General features: G+C 49.1%; 1 protein-coding gene across 2 annotated transcripts in view; it reads left to right on the top strand.

The window, feature by feature from the left end:
- map4l (microtubule associated protein 4 like) overlaps window positions 1–20,745 on the top strand; it is a 108,114-nt gene that overhangs the window by 80,427 nt on the left and 6,942 nt on the right. The window contains exons 12-16 of one of the 2 annotated variants that reach the window (XM_056421154.1): window positions 2,932–2,982; window positions 15,055–15,147; window positions 16,764–16,845; window positions 16,940–17,049; window positions 17,184–17,376. In XM_056421154.1, the coding sequence (XP_056277129.1) occupies window positions 2,932–2,982; window positions 15,055–15,147; window positions 16,764–16,845; window positions 16,940–17,049; window positions 17,184–17,376 (529 nt within the window). The remainder of the gene's footprint in view (window positions 1–2,931; window positions 2,983–15,054; window positions 15,148–16,763; window positions 16,846–16,939; window positions 17,050–17,183; window positions 17,377–20,745) is intronic. The other variant, XM_056421155.1, reaches the window with a different exon arrangement.

Consider the following 20,745-nt stretch of genomic DNA (forward strand, 5'->3'; position numbering starts at 1 on the left):
GGGTTCCTACGGTCATGGAAAACCTGGAAAAATCATGGAATTTTAAAATGGTCATTTCCAGGCCTGGAAACTCATAAAAGTTTGGGAAAAGTCATGGAAATGTGTTATAATAACATGTTCATTTACGCCGAGTTTAAAGAAAGACACTCAAAATATAAGCCTGCGTACGCTCTCAAGTGTTCTACATTTTTTATGTTTATACCGAGATTTCAGTTTGGTCATGGAAATTTGTTTTAAAGTCATGGAAAAGTCATGGAAATCCATTGGTCAAAATGTTTAAGAACCTTGTATGAAGGTAGATTTGTGTCTTTATTACACAAACCCCCCCAAAAAAGTTTTTGAGAGCAAATTTCTTATTTATAAGTAAATTAATTGATAGTGTTGCTGATGAAACCACACAAAAAAATGCTCTCTATGATGCCAACTTACCTCCACGACCTCCTCACCGTAACCCCCCCACGTGATCGCACCAATAGAAACTCCTCGCTCATTCAGCAGCGTAAGCCCCGCCCACTACGTCCAAATTCAACTCGTAGATTTTCGTTTTGAGAGCGAAGGTTATTTTTTTAGGGGTGAGTGCAAGTTTTTCTATTTTGAGAGCAAATGTTTTTGAGAGATGAGAAATACTAAACAATTTAAAACGTTACTATGTACAATATATGAAGTCAATCACATCTTCAGTATTGATCTATCCTACTGCAACTATGGACGTGCCATAAAAACAAGCAAGGAAAATAAAAAACATGAACATTTTCCTGCTTGAATAATTAAATTATGAACAGAATTATAGGCCGGAACTTTTTTAATTCTCTATACAACCTGAAAGAATCAAGTGAACGCTGTATTTAGAATATTCAGGGCTGTTACCTGACGGTCTGGCTCCGCCCCCACATGAGGCTCCGCCCCCACATTAGGCTCCGTGAAATCAGCCTAAATGTTGGTCTCTGGCTGTCGGCTTCAAACTCCCCCCCCCCCCCATTCCCTTTGCAAACAAAGGCTCACACTCCTTCTTTGTCAGTGCGAAGCCACTTTCACACACACACACAGACACACGCACACACACATCGCCGCCCTGCATCACAATAAGTAGCGCTGACTCATTCAGTCCATCCAGTGGACTGAATGAGATTGGTCTGTTATGAACTTTAATATGAGCCACTCAGCTCCTTCAACCTTTCCGTCCTCAGTGACCTCACCATTTGTCTGGTTTTGGATCGTCTCTTCTGTAATTCACGTCACGCTTTGTGATTCGTCGGTTCAATGCCTCAATGCGTCTGATTGGCCGCTCCGCACACTTCAATTCAATTCAGTTTATTTGTATAGCCCAATTTCACAAATTACAAATTTGCCTCAGAGGGCTTTACAATCTGTACACATAGACATCCCTGCAGGCACGTGCACAGACATTTTGGGGGGCAGGTGCTCAAACCAAAAAAAAGGGCACCCAATGCCAAAAAAATTCTGACAGAGTTGAAGCATTAGCAGCATTACACTGATGATGCTGTCCTCAACCTGCGTCTCCTCTGGCAGCATCAGACAGCTAGCTTACATTTTCTTTATGAATAAAGATGAATTATTATATAGCAACAACAGTACAAGCATTCTGATTGGCTAATGGGCGTCATGCCAGCCACGTATTGCCCTCCTGGTCTGTTGAATAGAACGGAATAAGAATTATCTCTCTCTTTTCTCTTGAATTCTCTCTCCCTCTCTCTTCTCTCTATTCTCTAAACATAACTAGCGTCAGTAAACAGCTGGACGAGGCTTTGAAATCACGGAGTTGTTTGTTTATTTTATTAGGAAACGTCGGACCAGTTGTGACGTCATGTTTTCAGCAGCGCTAATGTTGTGGTTGATTTATCACAAAACAACGTTAGGGGACAAACACCGTCATGACCTGTGTGTCTGGTGCTGCGGGTCAGAGAAGGAGGTGCACCCGTTTGGTGGCGCGAGGAGCACTGCGCGCGGAGGAAGTGGAGGAGGGAGGGGCGCGGCGGGGGGAGGGAGAGGAGGGGGGGGGGGGGCTCGTGAACGCCGCGGAGCGGGTCTAGGCGAAATTCTCACAATAACTCAAATAAATGCCCTGTCGGATATTAAAACACATTTGGGGGGACTTGATGACAGAAAGAGTAACTTTTATTCTTAAATACGGATGAATGAAAAAAACGTGTCTCCAGCAAAAAGGGCCCTTTACTCATCCAGGGCAAAGGGGCTGGTGCTTGAGCACCACTAGGGCTCTACCTGTGCACGTGCCTGCATCCCTGCCCCAAAACCTCACATCGGACCAGGAAAAACTCCCAAATAACCCTTCAGGGGGAAAAAAGGGAAGAAACCTTCAGGAGAGCAACAGAGGAGGATCCCTCTCCAGGATGGACAGAACAATAGATGTAATGTGTACAGAAGGACAGATTTAGACTTAAAATACATTCAATGAATGTGACAGAGTATGAATAGTTCATAGTAGGCATATTCCACGATGGAGACCTCCACGATCCATCAGGCAGATGGCGGTGGGGAGGAAGAGTGGGCGGAGTCTCAACAGTGGGCGGAGTCTCAACAGGACAGTGGCGTAGTCAGGAGCAGGAACTCCACGACCCAGACCTCGATGATCCATCAGCAGATAGGATCTATGCCGTCTCATAGGGTCCAATGACCCCATGAGACGTGAAGTCACAAGGACTCCGGGGAGAAAGCAGAGTTAGTAACGTGTGATTGAGAGATGAAAATTCATCCCTAAGGAGAGACTTGTTTATTCCCCCCTCGTACTTCTTACTGTAAATGGTGCTCGTGAGGATTCACACACACACATTTGATCTTTTGCTGTCTTCTGATTGGCCGTCATGGTTCCCGTGTCCCCCCCCCCCCCTCCACCGCGTTGTATTGTGTGGTTGGTTGCATTGACCAGGTGGGTGTTGTTGTTGTCTGCTCCAGGTCTCCCCGAACAACAAGGCATCGGACCCCTCCACCCCCGCCAAGGCCAGAGTGAGTCCCTACCCTCTGCACACACACACACACACACAAACACACACACACCTGTCCTCCACAAACTGAAAGCAACATTTCCAGCATCACTGTTTATATCACATGACCAAATCAAATCATCAAAAGTATTTTTTTCGTCTCCAAAGATGTGTGGATATTGTTCTTTGTAACCTTTCAAGTTTAAAGGGACAGTGCGTAGCATTTGGTGCCATCTAGTGGTGAGGCTGCAGACCGCAACCAGCCGAATACACCTCTCTTCCTTTACTCGCGTGTCGGAGAGCTACGGTGCCTTCAGGGACCGTGACGAGACCATGAAGGCTTCCTCTCTGTTTGTCCCTTCTGGGCTACTGTAGAAAACATGGCTCACTCTAACAGGGCTCGTTCTGAACCGTTCTTGGTGGAATATTACACGAATGAAAACATAGTTTATGAATAGATTCCCTAAAGTCCTACACACTGCTCCTTCACTACATTCACGGACAAAATAAAGACAACACAAACATGTCTGCTAGCAAGGTGCCGTCTTCGTACCCCGTGACAAAACATTTTTAAAAATCAAGATTCAAAGTGACCAAAGCGTGCCAGTGACAGCATCGGCCAACATTAGCTGACCATGGCGGTTAAATACCAACAACTCACGCATGTTCCTGGTGTTTACAGTCCGTCTCTATCCTGAACATTAAGAACACAGCAATCATACCTGCAAACTTCTCGCTTTTTTCATCAAAATTCGGCCGTTATTTAAATCAAAATACGTCATCCACGTGAAACGTGTGGATCCGAAGAGCCTGCACACGTTGACTTCAAGGGGGCGGAGCTTCAACAGGGCAGGTCTGCACGGGGGCGGGGCTACCAGGCAGCGCTCACTCACAGCGAGTGGCGTCAGGTTGATAAATACACCAGTATCATATTTATGGTATTGTATTGAATTCTGGTATCGTGGTACCTGGCATCAGGATATTTGGGTCCGGTATCGGATCAAAGTTATAATTTTGATATTATGAGATCCGGAGGCAGAACACACTCAAGGAAAAGGCTCAACGCTAAGCAGCGCTAACGAGTCCCTGGAGGACTGGGAGGGCCACAAACAGGAAGTGGACCAATCCAGCTGCACACCTTCCTTCTCTTATTAGTTGTTTTCATCCCGTCTGCATGTTTTACGAACTCTCATGAGATCCTGCTTCACAGCTGCTCCTCCCTCGTTCCCTTCTCCTGGTCCTCATGCCCTACTCACCTGATCCTCCCTCGTTCCCTTCACCTGGTCCTCATGCCCTACTCACCTGATCCTCCCTCGTTCCCTTCACCTGGTCCTCATGCCCTACTCACCTGATCCTCCCTCGTTCCCTTCACCTGGTCCTCATGCCCTACTCACCTGATCCTCCCTCGTTCCCTTCACCTGGTCCTCATGCCCTACTCACCTGATCCTCCCTCGTTCCCTTCACCTGGTCCTCACGCCGTCTCACCTGATCCTCCCTCGTTCCCTTCACCTGGTCCTCATGCCCTACTCACCTGATCCTCCCTCGTTCCCTTCACCTGGTCCTCATGCCCTACTCACCTGATCCTACCTCGTTCCCTTCACCTGGTCCTCATGCCCTACTCACCTGATCCTCCCTCGTTCCCTTCACCTGGTCCTCACACCGTCTCACCTGATCCTCCCTCGTTCCCTTCACCTGGTCCTCATGCCCTACTCACCTGATCCTCCCTCGTTCCCTTCACCTGGTCCTCACACCGTCTCACCTGATCCTCCCTCGTTCCCTTCACCTGGTCCTCACGCCGTCTCACCTGATCCTCCCTCGTTCCCTTCACCTGGTCCTCACGCCGTCTCACCTGATCCTCCCTCGTTCCCTTCACCTGGTCCTCATGCCCTACTCACCTGATCCTCCCTCGTTCCCTTCACCTGCTCCTCATGCCCTACTCACCTGATCCTCCCTCGTTCCCTTCACCTGGTCCTCACACCGTCTCACCTGATCCTCCCTCGTTCCCTTCACCTGGTCCTCACACCGTCTCACCTGATCCTCCCTCGTTCCCTTCACCTGGTCCTCACACCGTCTCACCTGATCCTCCCTCGTTCCCTTCACCTGGTCCTCACGCCGTCTCACCTGATCCTCCCTCGTTCCCTTCACCTGGTCCTCACACCGTCTCACCTGATCCTCCCTCGTTCCCTTCACCTGGTCCTCACACCGTCTCACCTGATCCTCCCTCGTTCCCTTCACCTGGTCCTCATGCCCTACTCACCTGATCCTCCCTCGTTCCCTTCACCTGGTCCTCACACCGTCTCACCTGATCCTCCCTCGTTCCCTTCACCTGGTCCTCATGCCCATCTCACCTGATCCTCCCTCGTTCCCTTCACCTGGTCCTCATGCCCATCTCACCTGATCCTCCCTCGTTCCCTTCACCTGGTCCTCACACCGTCTCACCTGATCCTCCCTCGTTCCCTTCACCTGGTCCTCATGCCCTACTCACCTGATCCTCCCTCGTTCCCTTCACCTGGTCCTCACACCGTCTCACCTGATCCTCCCTCGTTCCCTTCACCTGGTCCTCACGCCATCTCACCTGATCCTCCCTCGTTCCCTTCACCTGGTCCTCACACTGTCTCACCTGATCCTCCCTCGTTCCCTTCACCTGCTCCTCATGCCCTACTCACCTGATCCTCCCTCGTTCCCTTCTCCTGGTCCTCACGCCGTCTCACCTGATCCTCCCTCGTTCCCTTCACCTGGTCCTCACGCCGTCTCACCTGATCCTCCCTCGTTCCCTTCACCTGGTCCTCATGCCCTACTCACCTGATCCTCCCTCGTTCCCTTCACCTGGTCCTCACGCCGTCTCACCTGATCCTCCCTCGTTCCCTTCACCTGGTCCTCACGCCGTCTCACCTGATCCTCCCTCGTTCCCTTCACCTGGTCCTCACACCGTCTCACCTGATCCTCCCTCGTTCCCTTCACCTGGTTCTCACGCCGTCTCACCTGATCCTCCCTCGTTCCCTTCACCTGGTTCTCACGCCGTCTCACCTGATCCTCCCTCGTTCCCTTCACCTGGTCCTCACACCGTCTCACCTGATCCTCCCTCGTTCCCTTCACCTGGTCCTCACACCGTCTCACCTGATCCTCCCTCGTTCCCTTCACCTGGTTCTCACGCCGTCTCACCTGATCCTCCCTCGTTCCCTTCACCTGGTCCTCATGCCCATCTCACCTGATCCTCCCTCGTTCCCTTCACCTGGTCCTCACGCCGTCTCACCTGATCCTCCCTCGTTCCCTTCACCTGGTCCTCACACCGTCTCACCTGATCCTCCCTCGTTCCCTTCACCTGGTCCTCACGCCGTCTCACCTGATCCTCCCTCGTTCCCTTCACCTGGTCCTCACACCGTCTCACCTGATCCTCCCTCGTTCCCTTCACCTGGTCCTCACACCGTCTCACCTGATCCTCCCTCGTTCCCTTCTCCTGGTCCTCACGCCGTCTCACCTGATCCTCCCTCGTTCCCTTCACCTGGTCCTCATGCCCTACTCACCTGATCCTCCCTCGTTCCCTTCACCTGGTCCTCACGCCGTCTCACCTGATCCTCCCTCGTTCCCTTCACCTGGTCCTCACGCCGTCTCACCTGATCCTCCCTCGTTCCCTTCACCTGGTCCTCACGCCGTCTCACCTGATCCTCCCTCGTTCCCTTCACCTGGTCCTCACACGTCTCACCTGATCCTCCCTCGTTCCCTTCACCTGGTCCTCACGCCGTCTCACCTGATCCTCCCTCGTTCCCTTCACCTGGTTCTCACACCGTCTCACCTGATCCTCCCTCGTTCCCTTCACCTGGTTCTCACACCGTCTCACCTGATCCTCCCTCGTTCCCTTCACCTGGTCCTCACGCCGTCTCACCTGATCCTCCCTCGTTCCCTTCACCTGGTCCTCACACCGTCTCACCTGATCCTCCCTCGTTCCCTTCACCTGGTCCTCACACCGTCTCACCTGATCCTCCCTCGTTCCCTTCACCTGGTCCTCACACCGTCTCACCTGATCCTCCCTCGTTCCCTTCACCTGGTCCTCACGCCGTCTCACCTGCAGCCCTTCCCCTCATGAGTCCCTCACTCCTCAGGTCTCCTCATTTGTCCTCTTCCAGATTATCTTGTGTTTTTTCTTCTGCTCTGTTCCTGCCGGTCCTCCAGTTCAGGATTATTATTTGTTACCTGTCCCGTGAGTCGTGCTTTGGGTCCCTGGTTATCGCCCCGTGACAGGAAGTTGGTTCATGAATGACTTTGACCATATTTTATATCATGAAAACATATATTTGTTATAATTAGGGTCCGAGCGACTGCTGAAGTCAGTTCGAAAGAACCCTTTTGAAATTTGTAGGGGTATTATTATGATTCCGCTTCATATTTGTCCACTTTACACAACTTAACTTAACACACCCCAAAACTCACCAAATTTAGCAAGCTTGTCAGGCTGGGTGAAACTTGACGAATGATAAAGACGTCAACATTGGGTTTTAAATTGTTCTTGACTTGAAATTGTTCACACGTGACTAAAAAGCCTATCGGACCCCGAAGCTCCGCCTACTTCGAATTTACGCCATCTTGAAAAAAAATTAAAACACACAATTGGCCACTTCTCCTACACGCTGGGTCCGATGCATACCAAACTTTCTGTAGATCATAATTGAAGCCGGATCACCTTCTATACATCGGACATTTTTTATATCTCATTGTGTTAAGATTTTATGGACCAATGAACCTCTTAGGGGCGTATCTTATTATTATTGTCAGATCCGCTTAGAATGTTGGTGAGAACAATCAAAAGACCGTAGTTATAAAACCTTCAGGCTTCATCAAACCAGGGGGATGTGGTGTGGCGACTAAAAAAAATAAAAATCTAACCCCGCCCCCACTTCCCTCCCCTTCGCGCAGGGTCACCTTTTTCAACCCTTGTGAGTTTGCAGGTATGATTTCTGCTCATTGACCGTTTCATTCCAATACACATCCCTATAGTTCATCACTTTCCTCAGGACAACTCAGCGGTGAACGTTGTATTAATCCCAAATTAGGAAATTGTTGTGCAGCAGTTGCAAAGAAAGAAAGTATCAAAAAGTGCTAATGTAAAAAGTGCTGATATGCCAAGAAAACATGGTTCACAGTGTGGATGAGGATGGCGAGCAGCATGCGTGTGATTGTAAAATATCAAACCTGAAGACCAGGTAAGTGTCGGGTTCAGAAGGTTCCGGAGCCCGCGCAGTCGCACATGTCAGGGGGGCCCGAGAGTGTGTGAAATGTCTTCCTATGCTTGACTACCAATGCTCACTGATGGTTTCACATGCCACCAGTGCACACGCTCCACTGCAAACCCCCCAAATGTAAGCTGGGGTAGGTACGCAAGACTTTTCGTATAAATATCCGAAAGAAAAAACAGTTGCCAATATTGCTCTAGCAGCTAACTAGCTCCAAAAGTATCTAAATATAATGAGAAGGTTGCCAGCCCGCCCCTTCAGGCCACTCCCCCAGGATGACAGTGTGAGCGTAAAAAGCCAACATGGCTGTTGTTAGTAGTCACGGCTACCGAGAGGGCAGCTAGTGGAAGACTCCGGTGACGAGCAGAATGGAGGACGGCAGACCGGCGGGTCGCCCGACCAATCGGTTCACTCAGTCGGAATGACGTGATTGGACGGGCTTATTACAGTCCTACGACTTGGAATCACACAGGACGACATATCACCGTTGAGGCGTTCCGGGTCAGATCTGTCTCCATAATTGCAAATACACACAGAATAATTCACAAATATGTTCGATTTCCGGATGCATGAACGATTCACACCTTCCAAAACACGTAAATAAATTGCGATTTCTATAAATGTAAAAGAAAAATCACAAATACATTTCTCCATTTGTTTGTGGATTTGTATGTATTTATTTGTTGATCGCACTGCATTTGTTTGTGGGTTTTTTTGATTGGCAAATGTGTTTTTTTCAACATAGACCTACATGTAGCCAATCAGATGTCGCCCTGTCCAACTGAGACCGATCTGATCCCATACAGACGACGTTGCACAAGGCACATCGGCACAAAAGGTCTCCTGAGAAGGACCGTGTGGGTGAAAAAAGTGAAGAAACCTTCAGGAGAGCAACAGAGGAGGATCTCTCTCCAGGATGGAGAGAACAATAGATGTCATGTGACCAGAAGGAATCATTATACACAAATTAAAACACAGTAACAACACAATCAATCATCAGACTTGTGGCACTCCATGAAATGTGGTTTAGTTCCACTCAGTTCTGTTTCTTCACTTGCACAACAGTAATCCGGGGAAACATGTTCTGCATCCTGCTCTGCCCCCTTTTTATTTGCATATGTGGCATTTCTCACTGAAATTGAGGAGTCAAGAACCTGGGATGTACAGGTGTGTGTGTGCGTCTATGTGTGTGCGCATTCACGCGTTAAGCGCACGTGCTCAGTGAGTCATCCTTTTGCTGGTGCCACCTGCGTCATCGTTCCATTTTCAGCCCGGAGACAATGGAAGAATGCGAATTAAGTCTGCAGCAAAACCTCCGAGGCCACGAAACCAGGATCCCAACACAATAGGGAGGCCGTGTGTTTGTGGACGCGTGTCACATTCAGACGCCTGCTAGAGGCTTCCTATCTATTCTTGAGAAGCAAACATCAGAATATTTCTTCTCTCTCAGACACATATTTCAGCTGCTACGTGAGAAACCTGACAAACACATAAGAACATTCAATATTTAAGATTTATATTAACAGTTAGTGTGTGGGGGGGGGGGTCCTCTTATCCCTCAGTGGGAGAACAATACAAACAACTGACCACTGCATAAACGTGAGCTTGCTTGATTAACGTGATACATCAAGTTCCAGAGAAAGTAAGCAATTCAAATAGCCGTTAGGGGCGGAGAGTATATTAAAATCTCCTTGCTAGGTTCATAGTTTCAATTCTGCTTGCTGACTCCCCATTGTGCATAATGTGGAGTGGCAGAAACCAACTGTTTTTTGGGACTGATTCCAGAATTCTTCTCAAGTAGGATGCTCCAAACCCAAAACCTCTTAGTTTGGGCTGATAATAGCATCGCTAAGTCAGGGAAAGTCGAAGTCAGCCTCTGTCGTCAGTCTGTCGTCAGACTTGGATCTCATCCTATTATGTAATATAGTATTGAATATAATCATATTTGGCCACATGGGCAGAAGCACTCGTCTGTCACTTGAATGACCCCCGGGGGTAGCGGTGTATCTTAACGCTTGAGTTTTACGTGTTGTGAGACAATTGCCGTTATCGTTGAACACGTGGTTAACGTGACACATTGAGAACATCGGAAAAATTATTGCAGTAAAGATTATAAATCATGGTTTATGTTATTAAGCGTTCATGGTCAATGTTGTAACACAGGTTTAAGGTATTGAAACGTTCACCGTTAACATTGAAACATGTGATTAATCTGGTGAAGTAGGGGCAGTTAACGTAACACGTGGTTAGCGTCGTGAACCGATGGCGGTTTACGTTGTAACACGTGGTTAGCGTCGTGAAGCGATGGCGGTTTACGTTGTAACACGTGGTTAGCGTCGTGAAGCGATGGCGGTTTACGTTGTAACGCGTGGTTAGCGTTGTGAAGCGATGGCGGTTTACGTTGTAACACGTGGTTAGCGTCGTGAAGCGATGGCGGTTTACGTTGTAACGCGTGGTTAGCGCCGTAGCGATGGCGGTTTACGTTGTAACACGTGGTTAGCGTCGTGAAGCGATGGCGGTTTACGTTGTAACGCGTGGTTAGCGTCGTGAAGCGATGGCGTTTTACGTTGTAACACGTGGTTAGCGTCGTGAAGCGATGGCGGTTTACGTTGTAACACGTGGTTAGCGTCGTGAAGCGATGGCGGTTTACGTTGTAACGCGTGGTTAGCGTCGTGAAGCGATGGCGGTTTACGTTGTAATGCGTGGTTAGCGTTATGAAACAATGGTTACGTTGTTGTTACTTCCGTCATGCGTCTTCAGATCTCCTGCTGTGAAAACAAACACCATTCCACATTTATCTTAAGCACAACGGCACTGCTGAACTGCAGATCATTTTGGTCACTAGATTCGTATTCATCAATATTAATGGTGTCCCTTTGTGTCTCCTCAGGTGACTTAATAATAAACGTAATAATTAAATTGGGCTGTGTTTATCATTTTTTCTGGCTGTTCTTGGTGCCGTTGTGATTGCACCCGTTACCCACCCATCCGACATGTGCTCAGTTTGTGCTTTCGTCATTCTCCATCGAACAGCGGGACAGGCCTCACAGGCTGATAGGCGTCTCGTAGAATAGCCCCCTGCCCGAGAGGAACATCTTTGTTGTCTTCCACATTCCTGTGTCAGCTGTTTGCAGACAGAGCGGCATGCATTAACACAACATCACTCACTGTTCCCGTGTAATATTCTCATGCATGTGCTCCGTCTCCCCTTCCACTGTTTTTCCTGAGTTCAGTTTTTGTTATCGACTATGGAAGCATCTGTTGTCATTCAATCAGTACCCTCCATCTTTTAAGTACTTCAGCGTTGACTTTATTTTGGTAGGAATTCACAAACCTTGAACCTTTTTAAGAGTCCGTACTTTCAGCTGCACCCTGGTCCCAGCGCCTTGTTCGACAGTTCTATCAGATAATACAGACAATCACCCAACTTGTGCGAAAGAGGGTTCATTTGATTTGAATGACAGACCCTCTTCCATACTTACAGAGCAAGGCCTCTCTGTTTCCTGTTAACTGAAGCTGCCAGCTGATCTGCTCTAAGATGGCGCGGCTGTGTCCAGACGCCGTCGAGGTAGCTCCGCGGAGATTGTGCGCTCTTTTAGTTTTTGTGTTTATTTTTAATGTTTTCTTTGCCACAAACACATCGGCACTAACAGCATACGACCACAGCACACTTTTGGACATAAACTTTTGCGCAAAACAAGGGTTTTTGTCCACTTTTTCCATCGATCCAGCGTGGCCGGCAGAGATCGTACGAGCGAACCACATCAACAACAGTGGGACCGCTACTACGGGGGGGCAACGAAAACATCGAGGGAAACGGAGCGGAATTCGGAACAGACTGAGAGTTCAAGCCCACCGTCCACCTCTGCCCAGCATCCTTCTTGCTAACGTCCAGTCTCTGGAAAATAAGATGGATGATGTTAGGCAAGGATCAGATTCCAACGGGACATGAGGGACTGTAATATCTTTTGTCTGACGGAAACATGGCTGACCCGCTGGTGCCGGATCGAGTCATATGCCCAACCGAGTCCTTCTCTGTTTTCCGTGCAGACAGAACGGAAGAGTCTGGTAAATCTAAGGGTGGAGGGGTTTGCTTCATGACTAACAACAAGTGGTGCAACCCCAAGGACATTAAGACTCTTTCTCGCTCCTGCTCACGAACCTGGAACATCTGACGATCTCATGCCGTCCATTCTACCTTCCCGGGAGTTCAGCTCGGTCATCACCACAGCCGTCACATTCCACCACAAGCGGACACCGACGTAGCACTATCGGACCTACATGATGTGTTATGTCGGCATCAGAACAAGTATCCCGACGGCTGTGGTGGTGGCTGGGGACTTTAATAGGGCTAACCTATAAAGACACATGCCGAACTTTGACCCGCACCTTACGTGTGCTACCAGAGGGGAAAGAACGTTGGACCACTGCTATACGCCATTCAAGAGAGGCTACAAGGCTGTCTCTCTCCCTCCGTTCGGAAAATCAGACCATGCCGCCATTTTTCTGCTTCCGGTACCGGCAAAGATCGCGCTGGAAGCGGTAGTGACGAGGAACGTGAAGCGGTGCTCTGACCAATCAGAGGCTGAGCTGCAGGACGCTCTGCGAGGCGCCGACTGGGACATGAGCCAATCCAGTTCCAGTGACGCCAGCGAGTTTGGAAGTAGCAATGAGCCTCATAGCAACGCTTAGCGGACACCATCGTCCCCACGGTAAAGTTAGGGTCTTTCCTACCCAAAAGCCGTGGGTTGAGGGATCCACCCGGGAAGCTGGGAACGCCCGTAGTGCTGCCTATAACTCCGGTCTTGTATCCGCAACATGGACGAGTACAAGGCAGCGGTCTATGGACTGAGGAGGGCGGTGAAGGAAGCCAAAGGAGGTACCGAGACAGAGTGGAATCACAGATGGAGCAGCGCGACACCAGGCGCCTATGGCAGGGGCTACGGACTATCACAGACTACCAGAGCAGACCCCGCGCTATGGTGAGTGCCGACGCATCCCTAGCGGACGACCTGAACTCATTTTATGCACGGTTTGAGGCTAGCAACAACAGCGCTAGCTCGCCGCTAACAACAACACCGTAAGCGTAGCCGAGGTGAGTTCTACCGCTGGGGACGAACACACACTCTCTGTGACCGAGCACAGTGTGAGGAGGGCTCTGTTGAGGTGAACACCAGGAAAGCTGCAGGTCCAGATGGCATATCTGGGCGAGTACTGAAGACCTGTGCTAACCAGCTAGCTCCAGTGTTCACCACAATATTCAACCTCTCCTGGCTGAGTCCGTGGTCCCGCCTGCTTCAAGAGATCCACTATTGTCCCTGTGCCCAAGAATGCTTCTCCAGCATGTATGAATGACTACCGACCGTGGCCCTCACCTCGGTGGTCATGAAATGCTTTGAGAGGCTGATAAAGGACTACATCTGCGCCTTCCTCCCTTCCTCCATGGACCCGCTGCAGTTTGCTTATCGCCCAAACAGATCCACAGATGATGCTGTCTCCCAGGTACTGCACACCACACTCTCTCATCTGGACAGCCAGAGGGGGCTATGTGAGACTGCTGTTCATTGATTATAGTTCAGCTTTCAACACCATAGTCCCTCCAGACTGGCGGCAAGCTGATTGAGCTGGGACTGAACACCCCTGTGTGCTTGGATCCTGGACTTCCTGACCGCCAGGCCACAGGTGGTCAGGTGGGCAGACACACTCCAAATCCCTCACCCTGAACACAGGATCCCCCAGGGTTGCGTCCTCAGCCCCTACTGTACTCCTGTACACACATGACTGTGTGGCCAGGTTCAGCTCAACACCATCATCAAGTTTGCGGATGACACAGTGGTGGTGGGCCTGATCTCCGACAACGCGAGAAGGCCTACCTGGAGGAAGTTGCTGATCTGTCACTCTGGTGCCAGGACAACAGCCTCATCATGAATGTCACCAAAACTAAGGAGCTGATTGTGGACTTTAGGAGGGTACAACAACAGAGGACGTACTCACCACTGGGGATTAACGGGACTACTGTGGAGAGGGTGAGCGGGTATAAATACCTGGGAGTCCACATCACCGAGGATCTGACATGGTCAACGAACACAGACACTCTGGTGAGAAAGGCAAGGCAGCGCCTCTACCACCTCAGGCAGCTGAGGAAATTTAAAGTTTCCCAGAGGATCCTTCAGTCCTTCTACTCTGGAGCTGTAGAGGCGTCCTGACAGGAAGCATCACAGCCTGGTTTGGCAACTGCTCCGCTCAGGACAGGAAGGCTCTGCAGAGAGTAGTGCGTTCGGCTGAACGCACTATTGAACTACACTCCCACCCTGCAGGACTTGTACACCAGGAGGTGCAGAACCAGAGCCGGCAGGATCATGAAGGATCCTCACCACCCCAACAACAGACTGTTTCAGCTGCTGCGGTCAGGCAGGCGCCTCCGTAGTCACGCTGCAAGAACAGAGAGACTGAGACGGAGTTTCTTTCCTCAGGCCATCAGGACTGTGAACTCCGACCTCACCAGGACCCCCACATAGACCCACACAACTGCCCCTCTTAGGCACACACACACACACACACACACACACACACACACTTACTGTAAATATTGTGTTGTTTTTTATTGTAAATAGTGTGTACTTGTTGCCCTTGCACATTCCTGCTGAGCATTGCCACTTTCATTTCACTGCACACCCTGTGTGTGTATGTGACAAATAAAACATCTTGAATCTTGAATCTTGAATCTTGAATCTCTGCTGCTCTTGTCTTTCTTTCTTCTATCTGTCTTTCTTGCTTTCTTTCTTGCTTTCTGTCTTTTCCCTTCAACCTCCTCACTTTCCTGCTTGTGTGTGTGTGTGTGTGTGTGTCTGCCTGCCTGTCTTTAGGTTCAGATAGTGCACAAAAAGCTGGACTTCAGCCATATCACGTCTCGCTGTGGCTCCAAGGACAATATCAAACATGTCCCTGGAGGTGGCAAAGTAAGTACTGCTGGAGCCGGCGGGAGACTCTGGTGAGGGTGGATGCGTATCATATTCTGAGCTGATAGACCCTCAATTGCTCAGAAATTGTGATCAATTGAGGATCTACTTTTCTTCTTCTGCTTTTTTATCCCAGCCACTAAAAAGATGAGGACTTTGTGTTCCTCGTATATAATGTTGGTTCATAGCTGGAAGCATGTTGCATCTCTTCCGCCCGATCGGGCTGTATTTACCCAGAAGCATCGTCTTTCAAACATTGCACTGTAATCAGCGCATTTATGGCTCCTCTCTGTTTGCATTTTGGATTTAATTTCACTCAAAGTGACCTGACCACAGGTCCCTCTGCCCACCCTTCCAGATGTTGCTCCCATCTGCTCTGAACACCTGCTGCACTATCATATTCCATCTCTGGGCTGCCCTCACAACCACCACTTGGCTGCCTCATGTCATTTAAACCAAATGCAAAAAAGGGTAGGCAGGACATCAACGACAGCTATCGGCTGGACCCGTATGTTCGGTTTTAAAGCTGCATTTGGTTAATTAAAATCATAAATGTGATAATTGCTCACACCGTCACTCTATGCTGACAGTAGGACATGAGACAGGTCACCTGTGAAAAGCAGCTTCCTCTGAATAAATCCCTTTCCTCGTGATCTACCTCTCAAACCCTTTGTACTATTATTCCTATGCATCTGTTTATTTGAATATTTACCCTTTATTGTACATTTTTACCCCATTTTTTGGTATTTATCTGTGTGATTTTATGTATTGTTTTTTTTTTACATATGCATGTAAAAAAAACATGAAATATTAGAGGGGAACACCACCTAAACGAAGAATTCCAACAAGTTCAATCAATATTTGTTTCTATAAGCCAGAAACCAGAGAGAAACCCAACGTGTGACATCATCAAGTATAAATGTCGTGGCTGTACTTTCCCTTTAAGAGAGTATTTAAGCCACCGTCTGAAAATGGATTGACATAAACATAATGATATTGTTGTTCCACATGAAGTAAGCAAATACTAACACAATACATAACCACGTGAAGTAGAAATATCACAGTTGTGTTCTATACTGAAGTCAAAGGTGTGTTTCTCAGTCCGATTAGTATTCATGTTTGTATTCTGAGAAATATATGTGGTAAATATTAGCACCTGTCCAAGCAGCCTCTAATGAGGCGGAGCTCTGACGTCAATCGGCCGTACTCGAAGGGTCGCGGTCGGCCGCCCGCGCGTCCTCCTGTCCGGCGTCGCACGTGTGCACTGGATTCTCTCGCGACGGGGGCGTCGCTCTCATAACTTGGTCCCCCTCCTCCAGTTGAACCCCCGAACGGATTCATAAGCAAAGCACGCGGCGTCGTTTGCCGCACATAAAAAGCACAGGACCCGGGTGTGAAGCCTCGGGTCGGTAGTGCAGCTTCCATCCATACGCCCCCGTGTGGCACCTCTCCGTCACTGCACCAGGTGCACGTCGACGATGGAGGATTTCCTGAAGCGGTCCGACTGGACGCTGACGTGTAGCTGCATTGCACCGGCTGTGGCCTCTTTGTCACTTTGTGTGAACAGGCTACATCGTGATCTCCCCCTTCCCCCTCCCCCATCCCCCCACCTGCAGGTGCAGATCCTTCACAGGAAGGTTGACTTGAGCAAGGTGACGTCCAAATGCGGCTCAAAGGACAACATCAAACACAAGCCAGGTGGGACGTCTGACTCCGGTCTTCCTCCGATTCATGATTCTATTTCGACTATAATACTAACATTTCTCTCTTTTTGGTTGTCGTCGTGTCTCAGGTGGAGGTGATGTGAAGATTGAGTCCCATAAGCAAAACATTAAAGCCAGGTCTAAGATTGGGTCCATGGACAACGTGGGGCCGGGCAACGAGCAGAGCAACGGGCACAAGGTCAGACTCTAACCGGTCACTCATCTTATCCGTTACCTTCTGGGACTATCAATAACACCTGTGTGTGGGCGCGTGTGTGTGTTTGTGTGTGTGTCGGGGTGTGTGTGTGCGTGTGCGTCTATATTTGTCCACAGGAGGAGAAAACGGAGCAGAAGACATCCACCCCCCCGAGCGTCGCTCCGGCAACAGGACCGGCGGCGGGCGTTGCCACGGCAACGGCACCGGGAGGCGTTGCCAAGGAGAATGGGGTGAAGGAGGCCACACCCACCCCTTGTGGGGGAGATGGACTGAGGGAGCAGAGCATAGACAAACGCATCACTGAGACAAGTGGGTGAAAACACACTCACACACACACACACACAGACTATCAGTTCTTTGGCACCGACTGCTCACTAAGCAGATATTTGTGTTATGTAACCTGTAATGATACAGTGAGCTATTTCTGAAATAGTAATTTAGTTAGCTGAGCATGTAGAACATGTCCGGGCCAATCAAAACAGGTTTGAATCCATCTGACCCTTCAGACGCAGAGCGTCGCTCCGTCCATAAAACTTCTTCCACCACTTCCACCTGACTTTGCACAATCTCTGTCGAGGGGTTGAGCGAGTGCAGACACACTTGAGGAAAGAGATGTTGTGCGTGCATGTTTATTAGGCCTCCGCTACGTGTCTGATGTGGGGATAAAACAACAGACACTTTGCTGCTAAATGAAGTTGCGGAGAGACCTAGAGACTGAAGATGAACGTCTCGGTGGATAGATTCATCTCCGGCCTCCAGACTCCCAGAGTTCAGAGGCACAAGAGGCCAACACCCACTGGGAACGTGTCTGACTTAATGCTGAGAATGTGAACACAGCTCTTACTGCATCCAACATTCATCCATAAGGAGAGAGGAGAGAGGAGCTCAGTGTATCCTAAGCGTCCATAAGGAGAGAGGAGAGGAGAGAGGTGCTCAGTGTATCCTAAGCGTCCATAAGGAGAGAGGAGAGGAGAGAGGAGCTCAGTGTATCCTAAGCGTCCATAAGGAGAGAGGAGAGGGGAGGAGAGAGGAGCTCAGTGTATCCTAAACGTCCATAAGGAGAGGAGAGGAGAGAGGAGCTCAGTGTATCCTAAGCTTCCATAAGGAGAGAGGAGAGGAGAGGAGCTCAGTGTATCCTAAACGTCCATAAGGAGAGAGAGAGAGAGAGGAGCTCAGTGTATCCTAAGCATCCATAAGGAGAGAGAGAGGAGAGAGGTGCTCAGTGTATCCTAAGCGTCCATAAGGAGAGAGAGAGAGAGAGGAGCTCAGTGTATCCTAAACGTCCATAAGGAGAGAGGAGAGAGAGGTGCTCAGTGTATCCTAAACGTCCATAAGGAGAGAGGAGAGGAGAGGGCTCAGTGTATCCTAAGCGTCCATAAGGAGAGAGGAGAGGAGTCTTAAACGTCCATAAGGAGAGAGGAGAGAGAGGGCTCAGTGTATCCTAAACGTCCATAAGGAGAGAGGAGGAGAGAGGAGCTCAGTGTATCCTAAGCATCCATAAGGAGAGGAGAGGAGAGGAGCTCAGTGTATCCTAAACGTCCATAAGGAGAGAGCAGAGGAGAGAGGAGCTCAGTGTATCCTAAGCATCCATAAGGAGAGAGGAGAGAGGTGCTCAGTGTATCCTAAGCGTCCATAAGGAGAGAGGAAAGGAGAGGAGCTCAGTGTATCCTAAACGTCCATAAGGAGAGAGGAGAGGAGAGGTGCTCAGTGTATCCTAAACGTCCATAAGGAGAGAGCATAAGGAGAGGAGGAGAAAGGTGCTCAGTGTATCCTAAACGTCCATAATGAGAGAGGAGCAGTGTATCCTAAACGTCCATAAGGAGAGGAGAGAGAGAGGGCTCAGTGTATCCTAAGCGTCCATAAGGAGAGAGGAGAGGAGAGGAGCTCAGTGTATCCTCAGCGTCCATAAGGAGAGAGGAGAGGAGAGGAGAGAGGAGCTCAGTGTATCCTCAGCGTCCATAAGGAGAGAGAGGAGAGGAGAGAGGAGCTCAGTGTATCCTAAGCGTCCATAAGGAGAGAGGAGAGGAGCTCAGTGTATCCTAAGCGTCCATAAGGAGAGAGGAGAGGAGAGGAGCTCAGTGTATCCTCTCGTCCCCCTCAGCCTCTCAGCCTCTAGCAGCATCTCTAGGTCTCTCCAGGTGAACCTGGTTCAGGTCTCACTATCAGACCATCAAGAGGAAAGTCTTCAGTCTCCATGAGGGGGCGGAGTCTCCTCCAGGACTGAAGGTGGAGCTGGTTCAATAAAAGAGGAGGAGCTTGATACCTGAAGGCTCTGGCTCCCATCCTACTTTTTAAGACTCTAGGAACTACCAAGTAGCCCCGCATTTAGTGAGGAAGCTCTCTAGTGGAGCAATATGGTACTACAAGCTCTCTAGTGGGGCAATATGATACTACAAGCTCTCTAGTGGGGCAATATGGTACTACAAGCTCTCTAGTGGGGTAATATGATACTACAAGCTCTCTAGTGGGGCAATATGGTACTACAAGCTCTCTAGTGGGGTAATATGATACTACAAGCTCTCTAGTGGGTCAATATGATACTACAAGCTCTCTAGTGGAGCAATATGGTACTACAAGCTCTCTAGTGGAGCAATATGGTACTACAAGCTCTCTAGTGGGGCAATATGATACTACAAGCTCTCTAGTGGGGTAATATGATACTACAAGCTCTCTAGTGGAGCAATATGGTACTACAAGCTCTCTAGTGGAGCAATATGGTACTACAAGCTCTCTAGTGGGGCAATATGATACTACAAGCTCTCTAGTGGGGTAATATGGTACTACAAGCTCTCTAGTGGAGCAATATGGTACTACAAGCTCTCTAGTGGGGCAATATGATACTACAAGCGCTCTAGTGGGGTAATATGGTACTACAAGCTCTCTAGTGGAGCAATATGGTACTACAAGCTCTCTAGTGGGGTAATATGATACTACAAGCTCTCTAGTGGGGTAATATGGTACTACAAGCTCTCTAGTGGGGTAATATGGTACTACAAGCTCTCTAGTGGGGTAACATGGTACTACAGGCTCTCTAGTGGGGTAATATGGTACTACAAGCTATCTAGTGGGGCAATATGATACTACAAGCTCTCTAGTGGGGCAATATGATATTACAAGCTCTCTAGTGGGGTAATATGGTACTACAAGCTCTCTAGTGGGGTAACATGGTACTACAATCTCTCTAGTGGAGCAATATGGTACTACAAGCTCTCTAGTGGAGCAATATGGTACGACAAGCTCTCTAGTGGGGTAACATGGTACTACAATCTCTCTAGTGGAGCAATATGGTACTACAAGCTCTCTAGTGGAGCATCTCTAGTGGAGCAATATGGTACTACAAGCTCTCTAGTGGAGCAATATGGTACTACAAGCTCTCTAGTGGAGTAATATGGTACTACAAGCTCTCTAGTGGAGTAATATGGTACTACAAGCTCTCTAGTGGAGCAATATGGTACTACAAGCTCTCTAGTGGAGCATCTCTAGTGGAGCAATATGGTACTACAAGCTCTATAGTGGAGCAATATGGTACTACAAGCTCTCTAGTGGAGTAATATGGTACTACAAGCTCTCTAGTGGAGTAATATGGTACTACAAGCTCTCTAGTGGAGCAATATGGTACTACAAGCTCTCTAGTGGGGCAATATGGTACTACAAGCTCTCTAGTGGAGCAATATGGTA

The sequence above is a fragment of the Pseudoliparis swirei genome, chromosome 8 (assembly GCF_029220125.1).
Source record: "Pseudoliparis swirei isolate HS2019 ecotype Mariana Trench chromosome 8, NWPU_hadal_v1, whole genome shotgun sequence".
Classification (NCBI taxonomy): domain Eukaryota; kingdom Metazoa; phylum Chordata; class Actinopteri; order Perciformes; family Liparidae; genus Pseudoliparis; species Pseudoliparis swirei.